This window comes from Triticum aestivum, chromosome 6A (genome assembly GCF_018294505.1).
Source record: "Triticum aestivum cultivar Chinese Spring chromosome 6A, IWGSC CS RefSeq v2.1, whole genome shotgun sequence".
Lineage (NCBI taxonomy): Eukaryota > Viridiplantae > Streptophyta > Magnoliopsida > Poales > Poaceae > Triticum > Triticum aestivum.
The window spans coordinates 584,888,509-584,899,703 of record NC_057809.1 but is presented as its reverse complement, the minus strand read 5'-3'; the positions used below and the strand labels follow the sequence as shown (position 1 = coordinate 584,899,703).

Genomic DNA, 11,195 nt, shown 5'->3' with positions numbered 1-11,195 from the left:
GCGCTTCTTTTGTTTTGAACGTTGTAAAACTGTACCTGATCACAGGTTTGTTTTCCAGTAATGGAGCCGGGGAACTCAGCTCACTCCCTGTTATTCTAAAAATATGAGTTAGAAATCTGTTGAATCACTAGGGCGTGTTTGGTTACATTGCTGATTCAGTCTGGTCCGGCGAGCCTGGCTCTATTAAGCCGGTTTGAGGGGATACTGGTCAAAAAAAATCAGATGCACATAGTTTGATTGCCTGCATGCCCCTAGTTGCATGAGATAACCATTTTCGACCCGGCGTTTGGTTGCCCGCATTGCATTAGGCGCACATATGACATGGTGTTTGGTTGCAACCTGCATAAGGTGTTGTCACCACTTCTAACTAGTGGTGAGCTTGCCACACAGAATCTGAATATGTAGCGCCATCTACTTAAACAAATGACGGTTCATCCTAACTATTATCAAATGACAGTTCAAATTATTAAGAGCCATTTGCTAAATAGAGGCTAGTTCATCGGTGCTACCAGATCTTTCTCTTCCTCTCCTCTTCTTCTACTTCTGCTTCTGCTACTGCTCCTGCTGCTTCTTGTTCTTCTTCCATCTTCTTCAAATCCTGCACTGACCTCTGTTAAGCCACATCGCCTCTGCCCACTCCAACCTTTTGTTATTCCAAGCGTCATTGTCAAATGCCTCCACACCATGGCGGAGCTTACAACATCGTCAGGCTCGACATCTTCCTCCTCAGGCACGTGTTCATCAAATCTCCATTGTAGGATCCAGTTATGCAGAATGCAACAAGCAAGAACTAGCTTAACCTGAATGGGGTATGGGTGGAATGGCTTCTGATCCAGGATCTTAAACCTATGGTTCAGAGCTTCAAATACCCTCTCAACAGTTACTCTAAGGCTGGAGTGTCTGAGATTAAACAGCTCCTGTGCAGTCCTAGGATAGTTCCTACCAGAGAACTCGTTGAGATGGTACCTTGTTTTCCTGAAGGGTGGAAGAATACCCGGCCAACATGCATAGCCAGCATCTCCAAGGTAGAACTTGTTGTCGGGATGTTGATCCCATCAGGTCAACTCATGCTGTCAGTGAGAATGTTAGCATCATGCGCTGACCCCTCCCAGCCAGCCAGCACATATGTGAACTTCAGATCAAAGTCAACAGCAGCAAGCACATTCTGGCTTGTGTAGTGCTTCCTCCCCCTGTATGTTGCAGACTGTGACCTAGAAACTCTGGCAGTGATATGAGTGCCATCTATTGCCCCAATGCAATCCTGAAAATGGCATCACAAGCCTGTGTTAGTGCTCAACTTGAACAATACAAGCATATCAAGCCATGAAAAGTGTATATTGTCAATGCTCACCTTAAAGTATGGATACCATCTTGGGCTTCCATGAATCTTGGGTGGTGTCTGGCCAGATGGTCTCCTGATCATCTCTCCTCTAAGCTCCCCAACAGCATAAAGCAGCTGCTTGAAGTACCTAGAGATGGTCTCCATTGACCTCCTGAACGTGTTGTGAATGACCCTGAACCTCTGGTTATGGCCAACAACATGGAGGAACATCGCCACTTGCTCTTCTACACCGGTGTTGATGCTATCTTGTAACAGCCCCTGCTCCTAAAGGTCTCGACAAGCCTGGCAAATGGTGCTCTTTTCATTCCAAGCATCTACAGAGCCTCGACGTCATTGCAGTTGTAGATGTAGTTCAGATTTTGGATCCTCTCCTATTCCCGAGGAAACAAGGGACCATAGCGGAGCAAAGGTCTCCCAGCACGACGAACAACTCTCTGGTGCATGAACATGACCCATGTCTGAATCACACTAATCAGTGTTGCTGCCTGGATTATCAGCCTCATCCGTGTGTCCATAACCTAGTCGACATCGACGGTTCGTTCAGTGGAAAATCGATCGTACACCTAGCTTAACGGCCTAACCAATAAGGTAACAAAGGGGGGAGGGGTGCTGCTTACCGACATCGGAGACGAGAACGGCGTAGGGGAGCCATGGCACAGACGGTGGCCAACAGCAAGGGCAGCACCAGATCCGCCGCAAACGCCGCCGCCTCTTTCGCCGCCTATAGCGCAAATCTGAAATCGCAGCCACCGCCGGTGGTGAGGCAGTAGGGAAGAAAGGGGGGCAGTGGCTATGGGTGAGCGAGTGAAAGGGGGTGAGGCTAATTTGGCGCCAGGACGGCGCGCCAGATTTCCATCTCCCGCCATCCCCCTCGCCCTCGCCTCACTCCCGCCCGTGCAACCTCGCGCCGCACTGAGCCTGACTCGCGAGAAACTGTCGATCCGAGGGTTTCCAACGAGCCAGCCTCTGGGCTGCTTTGAGGAGCGTGCGATGCAGGCCCAACAGGAAAACCAGGCAACCAAACAGGCCTCTTCCTTTCTGCGCGGGCCTGATTGGGCTCGATGCGGGCAACCAAACACGCCATAAGAGAAGTCCGGCAACACGAAGCTACCATTTCTTTTACCGCTCCGAAGCCCTTTGCTGTATTTATTTCTTTGCGTTCACATGCCTGTCTGGCCATGTATTCCAAGGACAACGGGTAAAAAGGGTGAGGATTGTAAGGATGATTCTGCATTGCATTGTGTGTGCTTTGCGTTGAGCCCTACTAGTATTTTGCCTCTTCCCGAGATATTTTTCGTGAGCAATTTTACCGTGTCGCCAGATACTTAAACCTACCGTGTGTTCCTCTTTGCTGGCAAGCTCATGAATTTCTTTCTGTCTACAACTTGAACACACGTAATTTGAGATGATGGTGCAGGTTTTCCGGAAGGCGATGAGAAGGCGGCGCTGTAAAAAGACGCGGAGGTGCTGCAAGCTGAAGCACTGCTGATTGAGGTTGTGCTGCGATTCGTAGTTGACCACAGGTTGGTCTTTAGAAGGGTTTTTTGGGCTCTGTTTATCAGCAGTGTGCCTCGATCTGACAATGGTCGCTGCGTCTGTCTGGCCCAAAAATCATTAGAGAGTGCCGCACAGGAACCTGTTGTAACTTGTAACACTACGGTTCAGAATGATGGGTGCCTGGCGATACTTTAGGTCTTGTCGGGTGAAGTGAAATCTTCAATTTCTACTGGAACCAGTTCATGAAATATTTGTTTCTACTAACTGCGAAAACGTCTTATATTATGTGTACTCCTGCGCTCAGACTTCTCGAAGTACCTTCAGTTAATCGTTTTTGTTCTTGAGGGATTCAGTAAGTAATTTTCTTATGCTGAACACTTGCAAGTTCGTCTCGCTCTTGTAATGCCATCTGGTGACATGTCAGCGTATGGCACTACTGATCTATGCCACCGATGAATTGCGGAGCGGTACCAAATTGAATACCAAAAACGAGGGAGGAGAAAGAACAAACATTCAGATGCTTCTTTTCAACACACTTCCATTGCACACGCGTGAAAATGATGTTTGCATTACACACACAGAACACTACTCACTACACTCTTGTCCGAACATTCAGAACGAGGCCATATGTTTTATCAACAAGCAAACACGCAAGTCTAAAACCGCAAGCAAATAAGTACATGACTCTACATTGAAAAGAACCAGAAAAAACTAGACGAGTGACCAATCTGCACAGAGGCCCGTAACTTCTAACACTACGGTTCAGAATCAACGCTTGCTTGCGATGCTGAAGGAGCTAACTTTCATTGGGGTGGCGACAACCAGGGGAGCTTCAGGGGAGTCGGATCCTGCGAAGTTCTCGTGCATGAACCGGCTGTCGACGATGGACTCTTCCTTGAGGACGACCTTGTAGCAGTAGCAGCTCTTCAGGCCCTCCTGGTCGCGGTAGCAGTGATGGTTGCTGTCCTTCACCTTTTGGAAGTTCCATATGAGGCTGAACTTGCCGACTGTCGCGACGAGATGCTTTTCTTGCTTCCCGTTCTCCGTTACCTGGGGGCAAAATCACAGCAGAGGAACACGGATCAGAGGATATGCTTATCAACAGTGAAGAATTAAGGAAGCTGTAAGAAGCCATTTGCGTACAAATGAACATAACAGAGATATAATATCTGAAACGAGCAATGGCATGAGAGACAGACTATTGCATGAGAGTGTCATTTAGGAAGAACACTAATTCGTACACTGCAGAAATTGTTATTCCCAAACACTATACCCTGTTTCCAATTGAACAAACATGTTTATAATCCATGAAAACATGGAACCACAGAAAGGATGGACAAATTTCATACGGAGTACTTCCATTGGTAGTGGCGTTGAAGTCACAAGTTAGTTTCATGTAAAAAAACAGAGAGGAGATTTCAGAAAGGGTTCAATTGGTGTTGGTTCTGAATTGACATTTGTACTATGAACTGAACTTGTTCTACTCATTAGTACCAAAAGTAATGCAGTCTAAACTGAGAGTATCAACAAACTGTCTGGCTACTGATTACCCTAGAAGTAGGCACACTGCCATGTCGAGATGGATATGCTAATTAGTACCGCATATTCAAAGTTAATAATTAGTACCGCATGAATTTTCCTGTAAACTGGTATTTAATCAGTACAGACTTCCAGTTAGAGCTATGACAAGTTAGTAAGTTAGCGAACTGCCATTATGGACAGCGAACATTTTGCCTTAATTGATTACTAGCATAGTACCTTCACTGAATTCACCTATAACCAGGACTACATAAGTCTAGATGAACAGCTAATATTGCATATTCCAGATAAAATTTGGTTAAGACTAGAAAGTGCATTGCCAGATAGCAGTAGGAACAGTCAATGGTATGTGCCTGAATAAGAATATGACACTTACCCATGAAAATTGTCCACCATGGAATTTGTTGTCATTCCCAGCCAAGATTGAATCAAGCGGACTGAGCTTCAGCAACCTCGGCGCGGCGATCCTGCTTCCCATACGCCCACTGAACCCGGTCTTCTCCTTGCCATCCTTGTCCTTGAAGATGGTGCAGATCAAAACCAAGTATGTGTCTGTGGTGCCCAGGATCCACTTCCCGTCATAAGTAACATCCACATGCGTGATCGGCGACCCAAGCCCCGGGAAGACCGTCTTGGCCATCCGCATCGAGCTCCTGGAGTAGAGCCTGATCTTGCCATCGACGGAGCCAACAACAATCGAGCCATCCCCGGTGCTCGCGAAGCACTGGAAGTTGGTGCCCCGCGAGAACTGGTGGCCCTGCGACCAGTGCAGCACCGGCGAGTCGTCGGAGTTGCCGATGGTCTGCACCCTGCCCCTCGCGTCGCGCATGTCCCACCTGCACAGCCGGTTGTCGTCCAGCCCCAGGAAGGTTGATCCGGAGGGCTCCAGCTGCGCGCTCTTGCTGTCGTTGGCGATGTCCCGCATCGTGATGTCGGTGCCGTCCTTCTCGAACCGCCACTCGGCGACGACCTTGCCGGTCTCGATGTCGACGTGGTGCACGCCGTTGGAATGCGGCGCGCCGGTGTCCCCGGGGCTCATCAGCAGCATGTTGGTCTCGCCGCGCATCAGCAGGGCCTTCTTGGGCGTCGAGTAGTTGGTGCTGGTGGTGCTGGTGCCGCCACCGCGGCCGCCCGAGATCCTGACCGACACGCCCTTGCCGTGCACGCCGTGCCGGAAGTTCTTGACCACCTGAATCCCGGCGCCGCCGACCAGGAAGCTGTTGTCGAGCGCGCCGAGCGCGAGGCTCTGGATGCCGCTGCCGTCGCCGGCCTCCTCCTCGAACTCCTCGAGCAGGTCCCTGGCGGGCGCGGCGGGGGGAGGGGCGAGGTCGTCCTCCGCGTCGGCCCAGACGGCGTCGTCGGCCTCGGCGGGGCGCGCCCAGGCGGCGAAGTCGGCGCCGAAGACCTCCCGGCGGCCCTCGTCCGTGGCCTCCACCCCGTACGTGTTCTCGAAGAGGCACCGGTCGTACTGCTCCCGGAAGCGGCGGAAGGCGGCGTCGTTGGGGAAGCGCAGCGCCCACACGGAGCCCGCCGCGGCGAAGTCCGCCCGGCGCTGCCCCGGGAGCGCCTTGAGCTGCAGCTCCTGCCCCACGGGCGCCGAGACCCGCCGGCCCGGGTCCACCTCGAGGACCCACCGGGGCCCCCGCGAGGAGGCCGAGGACAAGGAGCGACGGCCGCGGCGCTCGTCGTCGTAGTAGTCGTCGTCGTCCACGGCGACCGCCTTGTCGAGGAAGGCGTAGGTGGCGCGGCGCTCGGCGGGAACCCAGCGGGCGTCGGCGGAGGCGCCGCCGACGTGGAGGTAGAGGCGGGCAGCGTTGTCGGGCTGCTTGTACTTGAGGTCGAGGGCCCGGAGCTTGGCGTCGAGGAACTCGATGGAGGCGGGGGTGGTGGCCCGGAGCGGGTCGTCCTGACGCTGCTTGGCCCCGGAGGCGGACCCGGGGTCGTACTCCTCGTCGGCGTCCTCCTCCTCCTCCTCGCCGGAGGAGGAGGTGAGGTCGAGGTCCTCGCGGCTGTTGGCGGCGCCCATGGCCGGCCGGCGGGGGTAGGTGGGGGAATTCGGCGGTGATCGGGAGGATGGATGGAGCGGAGCGGGAGCGGGTGTGGGAGGAAGAGGAAAGCGATCGGGTCCGTCGGTCGGTCGGTGGGCCGCGGGGGATTATATAAGCGGATGCGATCGTGTGGCGTTAGACGTGGCGGGGGAGGGGAGGTCGGTGCGTGACTGCGTGGGACTGACGCGACGCGCTCCACCTACGTACGCGGCCGGGGGCGGACGAGGTATGGATGAACCTGTCTGTCATCGGTTGCTTCGCCCACGGGTGATGGGCCCGGATTTCGCCGTCGATCGTGCCGACGAGCTACACACTCCAATCCAGTTTTCTCTTTACAAAATTGTTTTTTGCGAGGGATTCTTTTTATAAAATTAATTACAAAATTAATTAGATACTCCCTTCGTTCACAAATACTCCCTCCGTCCGGAAAAACTTGTCCCAAACTTGTCTCTCAAATGGATGTATCTAGCACTAACTTGATGATAGATATATCCATTTGAGGGACAAGCTTTCCCGGACGAAGGGAGTATAACGTGTTCTATTTTTTTTTCTAAATCAGATACTCGTTTCAGTCCATATATAAACATATTGTAGTGTGTTTGTTCACTCGTTTCGGTCTGTATATAATTCATAGTGTTTTTGTTTAGAACTCAATATAGATGTACACCCTCATACATACACGCATACATTCATTCCTATGAATATACACATGTAGACCCTATCCTTATGAGCATCATGCAAAGACATATCATCTTAGGACTGATGAAGTCATCATAGACGCCTCGTAATCGACAGAAACGCCTCCCTCCATTAAACACGCATCGCCGAAAATTTCAAAATAAATACAGAAATAAATGCGATAATCAGAACTTAAACCCTGGTGGGCTGATGATAACACTGTTCACCTACCGATCCAATCAGAGGTTGGTTCGTAAATTAATTTATCCTTCATGTCAATGTAGACTGCTCCGATTGCTTCTTTTGTCCATCGCTTCTTGTTGCCGTTGCAACATATTTCCGCGAAATCGCACGGTGAAATTTCCGCAAAAGTGCGAAGCGAAATTAATGAAACATCGGTACATCGAAATTTATGGCAACAATCTGGAGTGTTGGGTTTTAGCAATAATACTACTACTTTCTATGTAAGCTAATATAGGACATCTTAGAGACTTGTTTACAGAGGCAGTACATCTACGTATGTTTTATGCAAGTTTTGAAAACTCTCTCTTAATTTCACCAGGGTGTACCCTCACCTCCCTCTACTTCCAATCCTAAGCCTCCATGTTGCTCTGTCCGTCAATTCCATAGCAAACCCCCCACACGTCTAGCATTGCTCAGTGTTCTAGACTAAAAGAAAGAAGCACCGAATGTTTTCCCTCAAAATTTGGCATGACATAGATCACAATTAGCTAATTTTGTGTGGTTCAGGGACATTATTTAATGTACTTGTACGGTCACAAAATTAAAATGCGTTCCCTTTCTTTTGTACTCCCGTACCAGTAGTATTTGAGGGTATTTAGAGTATTCATCTGGTCGCACGCTTGGATTGGTACGCAACACATTTTATAATTTTTGATTGATGATGGGCAGCACGTACTACTACAACACAGTGCAATTATTACACAATATTGATACGTTCACAACAGTGCAAGAGCAGTACTACATACACCAGCGACCGTTGTCTCCCCGCCCGGAAAGAATATGCACCAACACAGAATCGGACAGGATAGCAGGCCTAGCTACTGATCTGGTGTTCACGGACACCGCAGAGTAAAGCGGTGGAAATGTGGCAGTAAAATTTAGAGTGAATTCCGGCTTCTACCCCCTAATTAACCATTTTCGGCACTATTTACCCCATTTAACAAATTTTTATCCAGATTACCCCATTTAGTGACAATCTTGTCTGTTCTTACCCCTTTTAAATTTTAAGAGCCTTCTTGCAAAGATCATGTTAATTTTACTTGAGACTAAGTGTCCAAATGTACATTTTTATAAAAAGAAAAAAAATCCGATCCTATGATGCCAATAACTTTTTTTTGCAAGAATCATGTCAATAACTGATGGTACTAATTTTCAATGGACACACATCATTGGAGCCCACTAAAAAAACACATGTACGACAATAGCACTGCAGACATGTAAAATAGACTGTGGTGTTTTTGTTTAATGATCTCCCAAAGCTTAAAATAAGTGGTTCCTCTGATGTCTTGCATCAAAGAAGAAAACTAAAATATCAACACATTAAACCTAGAAACCGAGTACGAAAGTGTTACGCGCCGGGCACGACCTCATCTGGCGCTCCCACGAGCGGCAGGGGAGGCAAACCCTACCGCCGCCGCCAGAGTCCGCGGCCGAGTGACGCCTCGCCGGCGCTGGTGGCGGCTGGCATGTTCTGGTGTCGGCTGGCGCGTAGGCGGCTTGTGTCGGCCTTTGATTCCTCTCCTTGTCGTCCGGGCACTACTTTGGTCGAAGGATTGGACCTCTCCAAGCTGCGGTCCATCGCTCGTCTCGCGCCCAATAGCAGGACCGACCTCGTCTCGCGCCCGGCAGCACGACTGACCTCGTCTCATGCCCTACAGCACGACCGAGCTCGTCTCGCACCCGGTGCAGCAAGACGGGTCGATGGAGGCCAGTTTTGGCTGGCCTATTGGGTCTCGGCGCTGGGGGGCTACCCAGGGATGTGAAAGGCGGGACCTTTCCACTCGTATCTTTTGTTGGGGTACCAGCGAGTCTCGGGTGAGGTGGTGTCAAGGTATTGGATGCCAGGGCGGTGGCCCTGGTGGTGGTAGCACGGTGCACATGGGTAGAGCCCGTGGCTCGGTGTTGCCCGGTGGCCATGGCCGGGTGGGCGGCGTGGTCGATGGGGTGTGGCGTACGGTGGCGGTGAGTGTTGACCGGGGTGAAAACCTGTTCGATCTTCAGATGGACTGGCGGTGGCGAAGCTCGTTCCCTTCCTGAAGGCATCGTCGCGGCTCTCATTGCCCATCGTATTGCTCCAGGGGAAACTCTGATTCTCAGGTCGGGTGGTGATGGCCCTCTGGTATCATAACCTTCCTAAAGGTGCCATCTTGGAGCCCACGGTTTGTCGTATGCGGCTTCATCTCTTCGCGATGGCGTGTTCACGGTTGAGGACCCCGGTTGCTCTTGTAGTGCTAGGGGTGTTGTTGTTGTGCTCAACGCCTATGTATCATGCCTTGGTGTGTGCGTGTGTTGCGGTGGCGTGTATTTGTATTGGTTGTGGATGATCGTTGTTTTATATATAAAGTGGGACGAAAGCTTTTTTCGGTAACCTACAAACCACAACCCACAATGCAAAATTTAACGTACTTGACCGCCGAAGATAACTATTCCTCTTTCCCTCGATGTGGTGCGCACGTACCTGACAGCCATGAGAAAAAAACTGGGTGCGACTAAACCAAGTGACCTGGTCGGGCATTGGAAAAAGAGTTAAATGCACTGAGGTCCTAAAAGTTTCGTCGTTGTGTCACTTTAGTCCTATTTCTTTGAAAATGCACCTTTAGGTCCCAATTCTTTCATAAGTGGTTCACCCGAGGTCCTTTTCTTCACTAGCGCTCGCTGACCTGCCCTCGTGGCGCGTTGACCCACGCCACATCGACACAGGGGCTGCGGAGGCTGCTCTTTTTTACAAAAAACCCCTTAGAAACACTCTTCTTCACATTCCCCGGTCCCTTGCTCTATTTCTTCCCCAAATCCCCCTCTGTCTCTCCCGTGCCCTAACCCTAGCCATGGCCGGCACTTCAAGCTCCTCGGCGGGGAAGCAGTTGAAGAAGAGGAGCATGGTAGCGTCGTCGTCAGCGCCACCGCCGCTGCCGGTGCAAGCTCCAATTTCGTATGGTATGTTGCCGCTCGTGGCTTGCCCTTGCTGCCATGTCCGTGACACCATTGTGCTCCGTTCGAAATCTGCTGCCAACCCTGGACGGGTGTTCTACAAGTGCCCCAACCATCGTGTAAGAACCAAGAGTTTGATGTTTTGAAGCCTTTATCTTTGATTCTATCCCATTTCTCTTTTTCTGAATGTGTCAAATTCGTCCAGGTTGGAACGAATCCATGCCAGCACTACTACTGGGAAGATGGCCCGGATAACTATTTTGATTTTCTGGTTAAGAATGGCCACATATCTATTGCAAGAATAGGAAGATCTAGAGGTATCTCTGGTCATTCATTGGGCGACATAGAAAGTGAAGAGGCAGAGGAGGAGGAAGACAGAGGTGTTGAAGTTCAGAAGATTTGCAATGGTGTGATGATTGATGTTGTGAAGAAGCTGGATGAGCTGATCTGCTTAGTTAGGATGTTCTTGTTTTGTATTGTCACTTTGTTGGTTGTGATGGTTTATGTAGTGGCTCTGAAATGAATGAAGTACATGTAAGCACTATTGGGATGAACTATTTGAATGAAGTGTTTAATCTGAATTGAAAAGCAAGATTGAGATTTTGGGAGCATTTTGATCTAAATGAAGTGTTTGATTTGAATGAAAGTTAGCTTATTTTTACTCTTTTTTGTCTCATGGACGGTCGAGGCGATCGTCCACATTGATGAATAGCTTCATTTTGGTCAATGTGGACGGTCGCGGCGATCGTCCACATTGACGAATAGCTTCATTTTGGTCAATGTGGACGGTCGCGGCTATCTCCACATTGATGAATAGCTTCATTTTGGTCAATGTGGACGGTCGCGACGATCATCCACATTGATGAATAGCTTCATTTTCGTCCACATTGAGAACAACAAAGCTCACACAATAGTTCATT

At 50.1% G+C, this 11,195-nt stretch overlaps 1 protein-coding gene across 1 annotated transcript; it reads right to left on the bottom strand.

Annotated features, from left to right (window-relative positions):
• Positions 1 to 3,357: 3,357 nt before the first annotated feature.
• Positions 3,358 to 6,521, bottom strand: LOC123128710 (protein CYPRO4). The gene is made up of 2 exons (XM_044548791.1): positions 4,755 to 6,521; positions 3,358 to 3,889 (listed from the first exon to the last, which is right to left on the bottom strand). The coding sequence occupies exons 1-2, from the start codon at positions 6,402 to 6,404 to the stop codon at positions 3,608 to 3,610; spliced, it is 1,932 nt and encodes a 643-aa protein (XP_044404726.1). The 5' UTR covers positions 6,405 to 6,521; the 3' UTR covers positions 3,358 to 3,607.
• Positions 6,522 to 11,195: the final 4,674 nt, after the last annotated feature.

What these genes read in the sequence shown, in the direction of transcription:
- LOC123128710 (XM_044548791.1), bottom strand. Translation starts at nt 6,404, where the DNA reads ATGGGCGCCGCCAACAGCCGCGAGGACCTCGACCTCACCTCCTCCTCC. An exon ending in ATGGTGGACAATTTTCATGG is followed by an intron (nt 3,890 to 4,754) that starts GTAAGTGTCATA and finishes TTTTGCCCCCAG; the next exon opens with GTAACGGAGAACGGGAAGCA.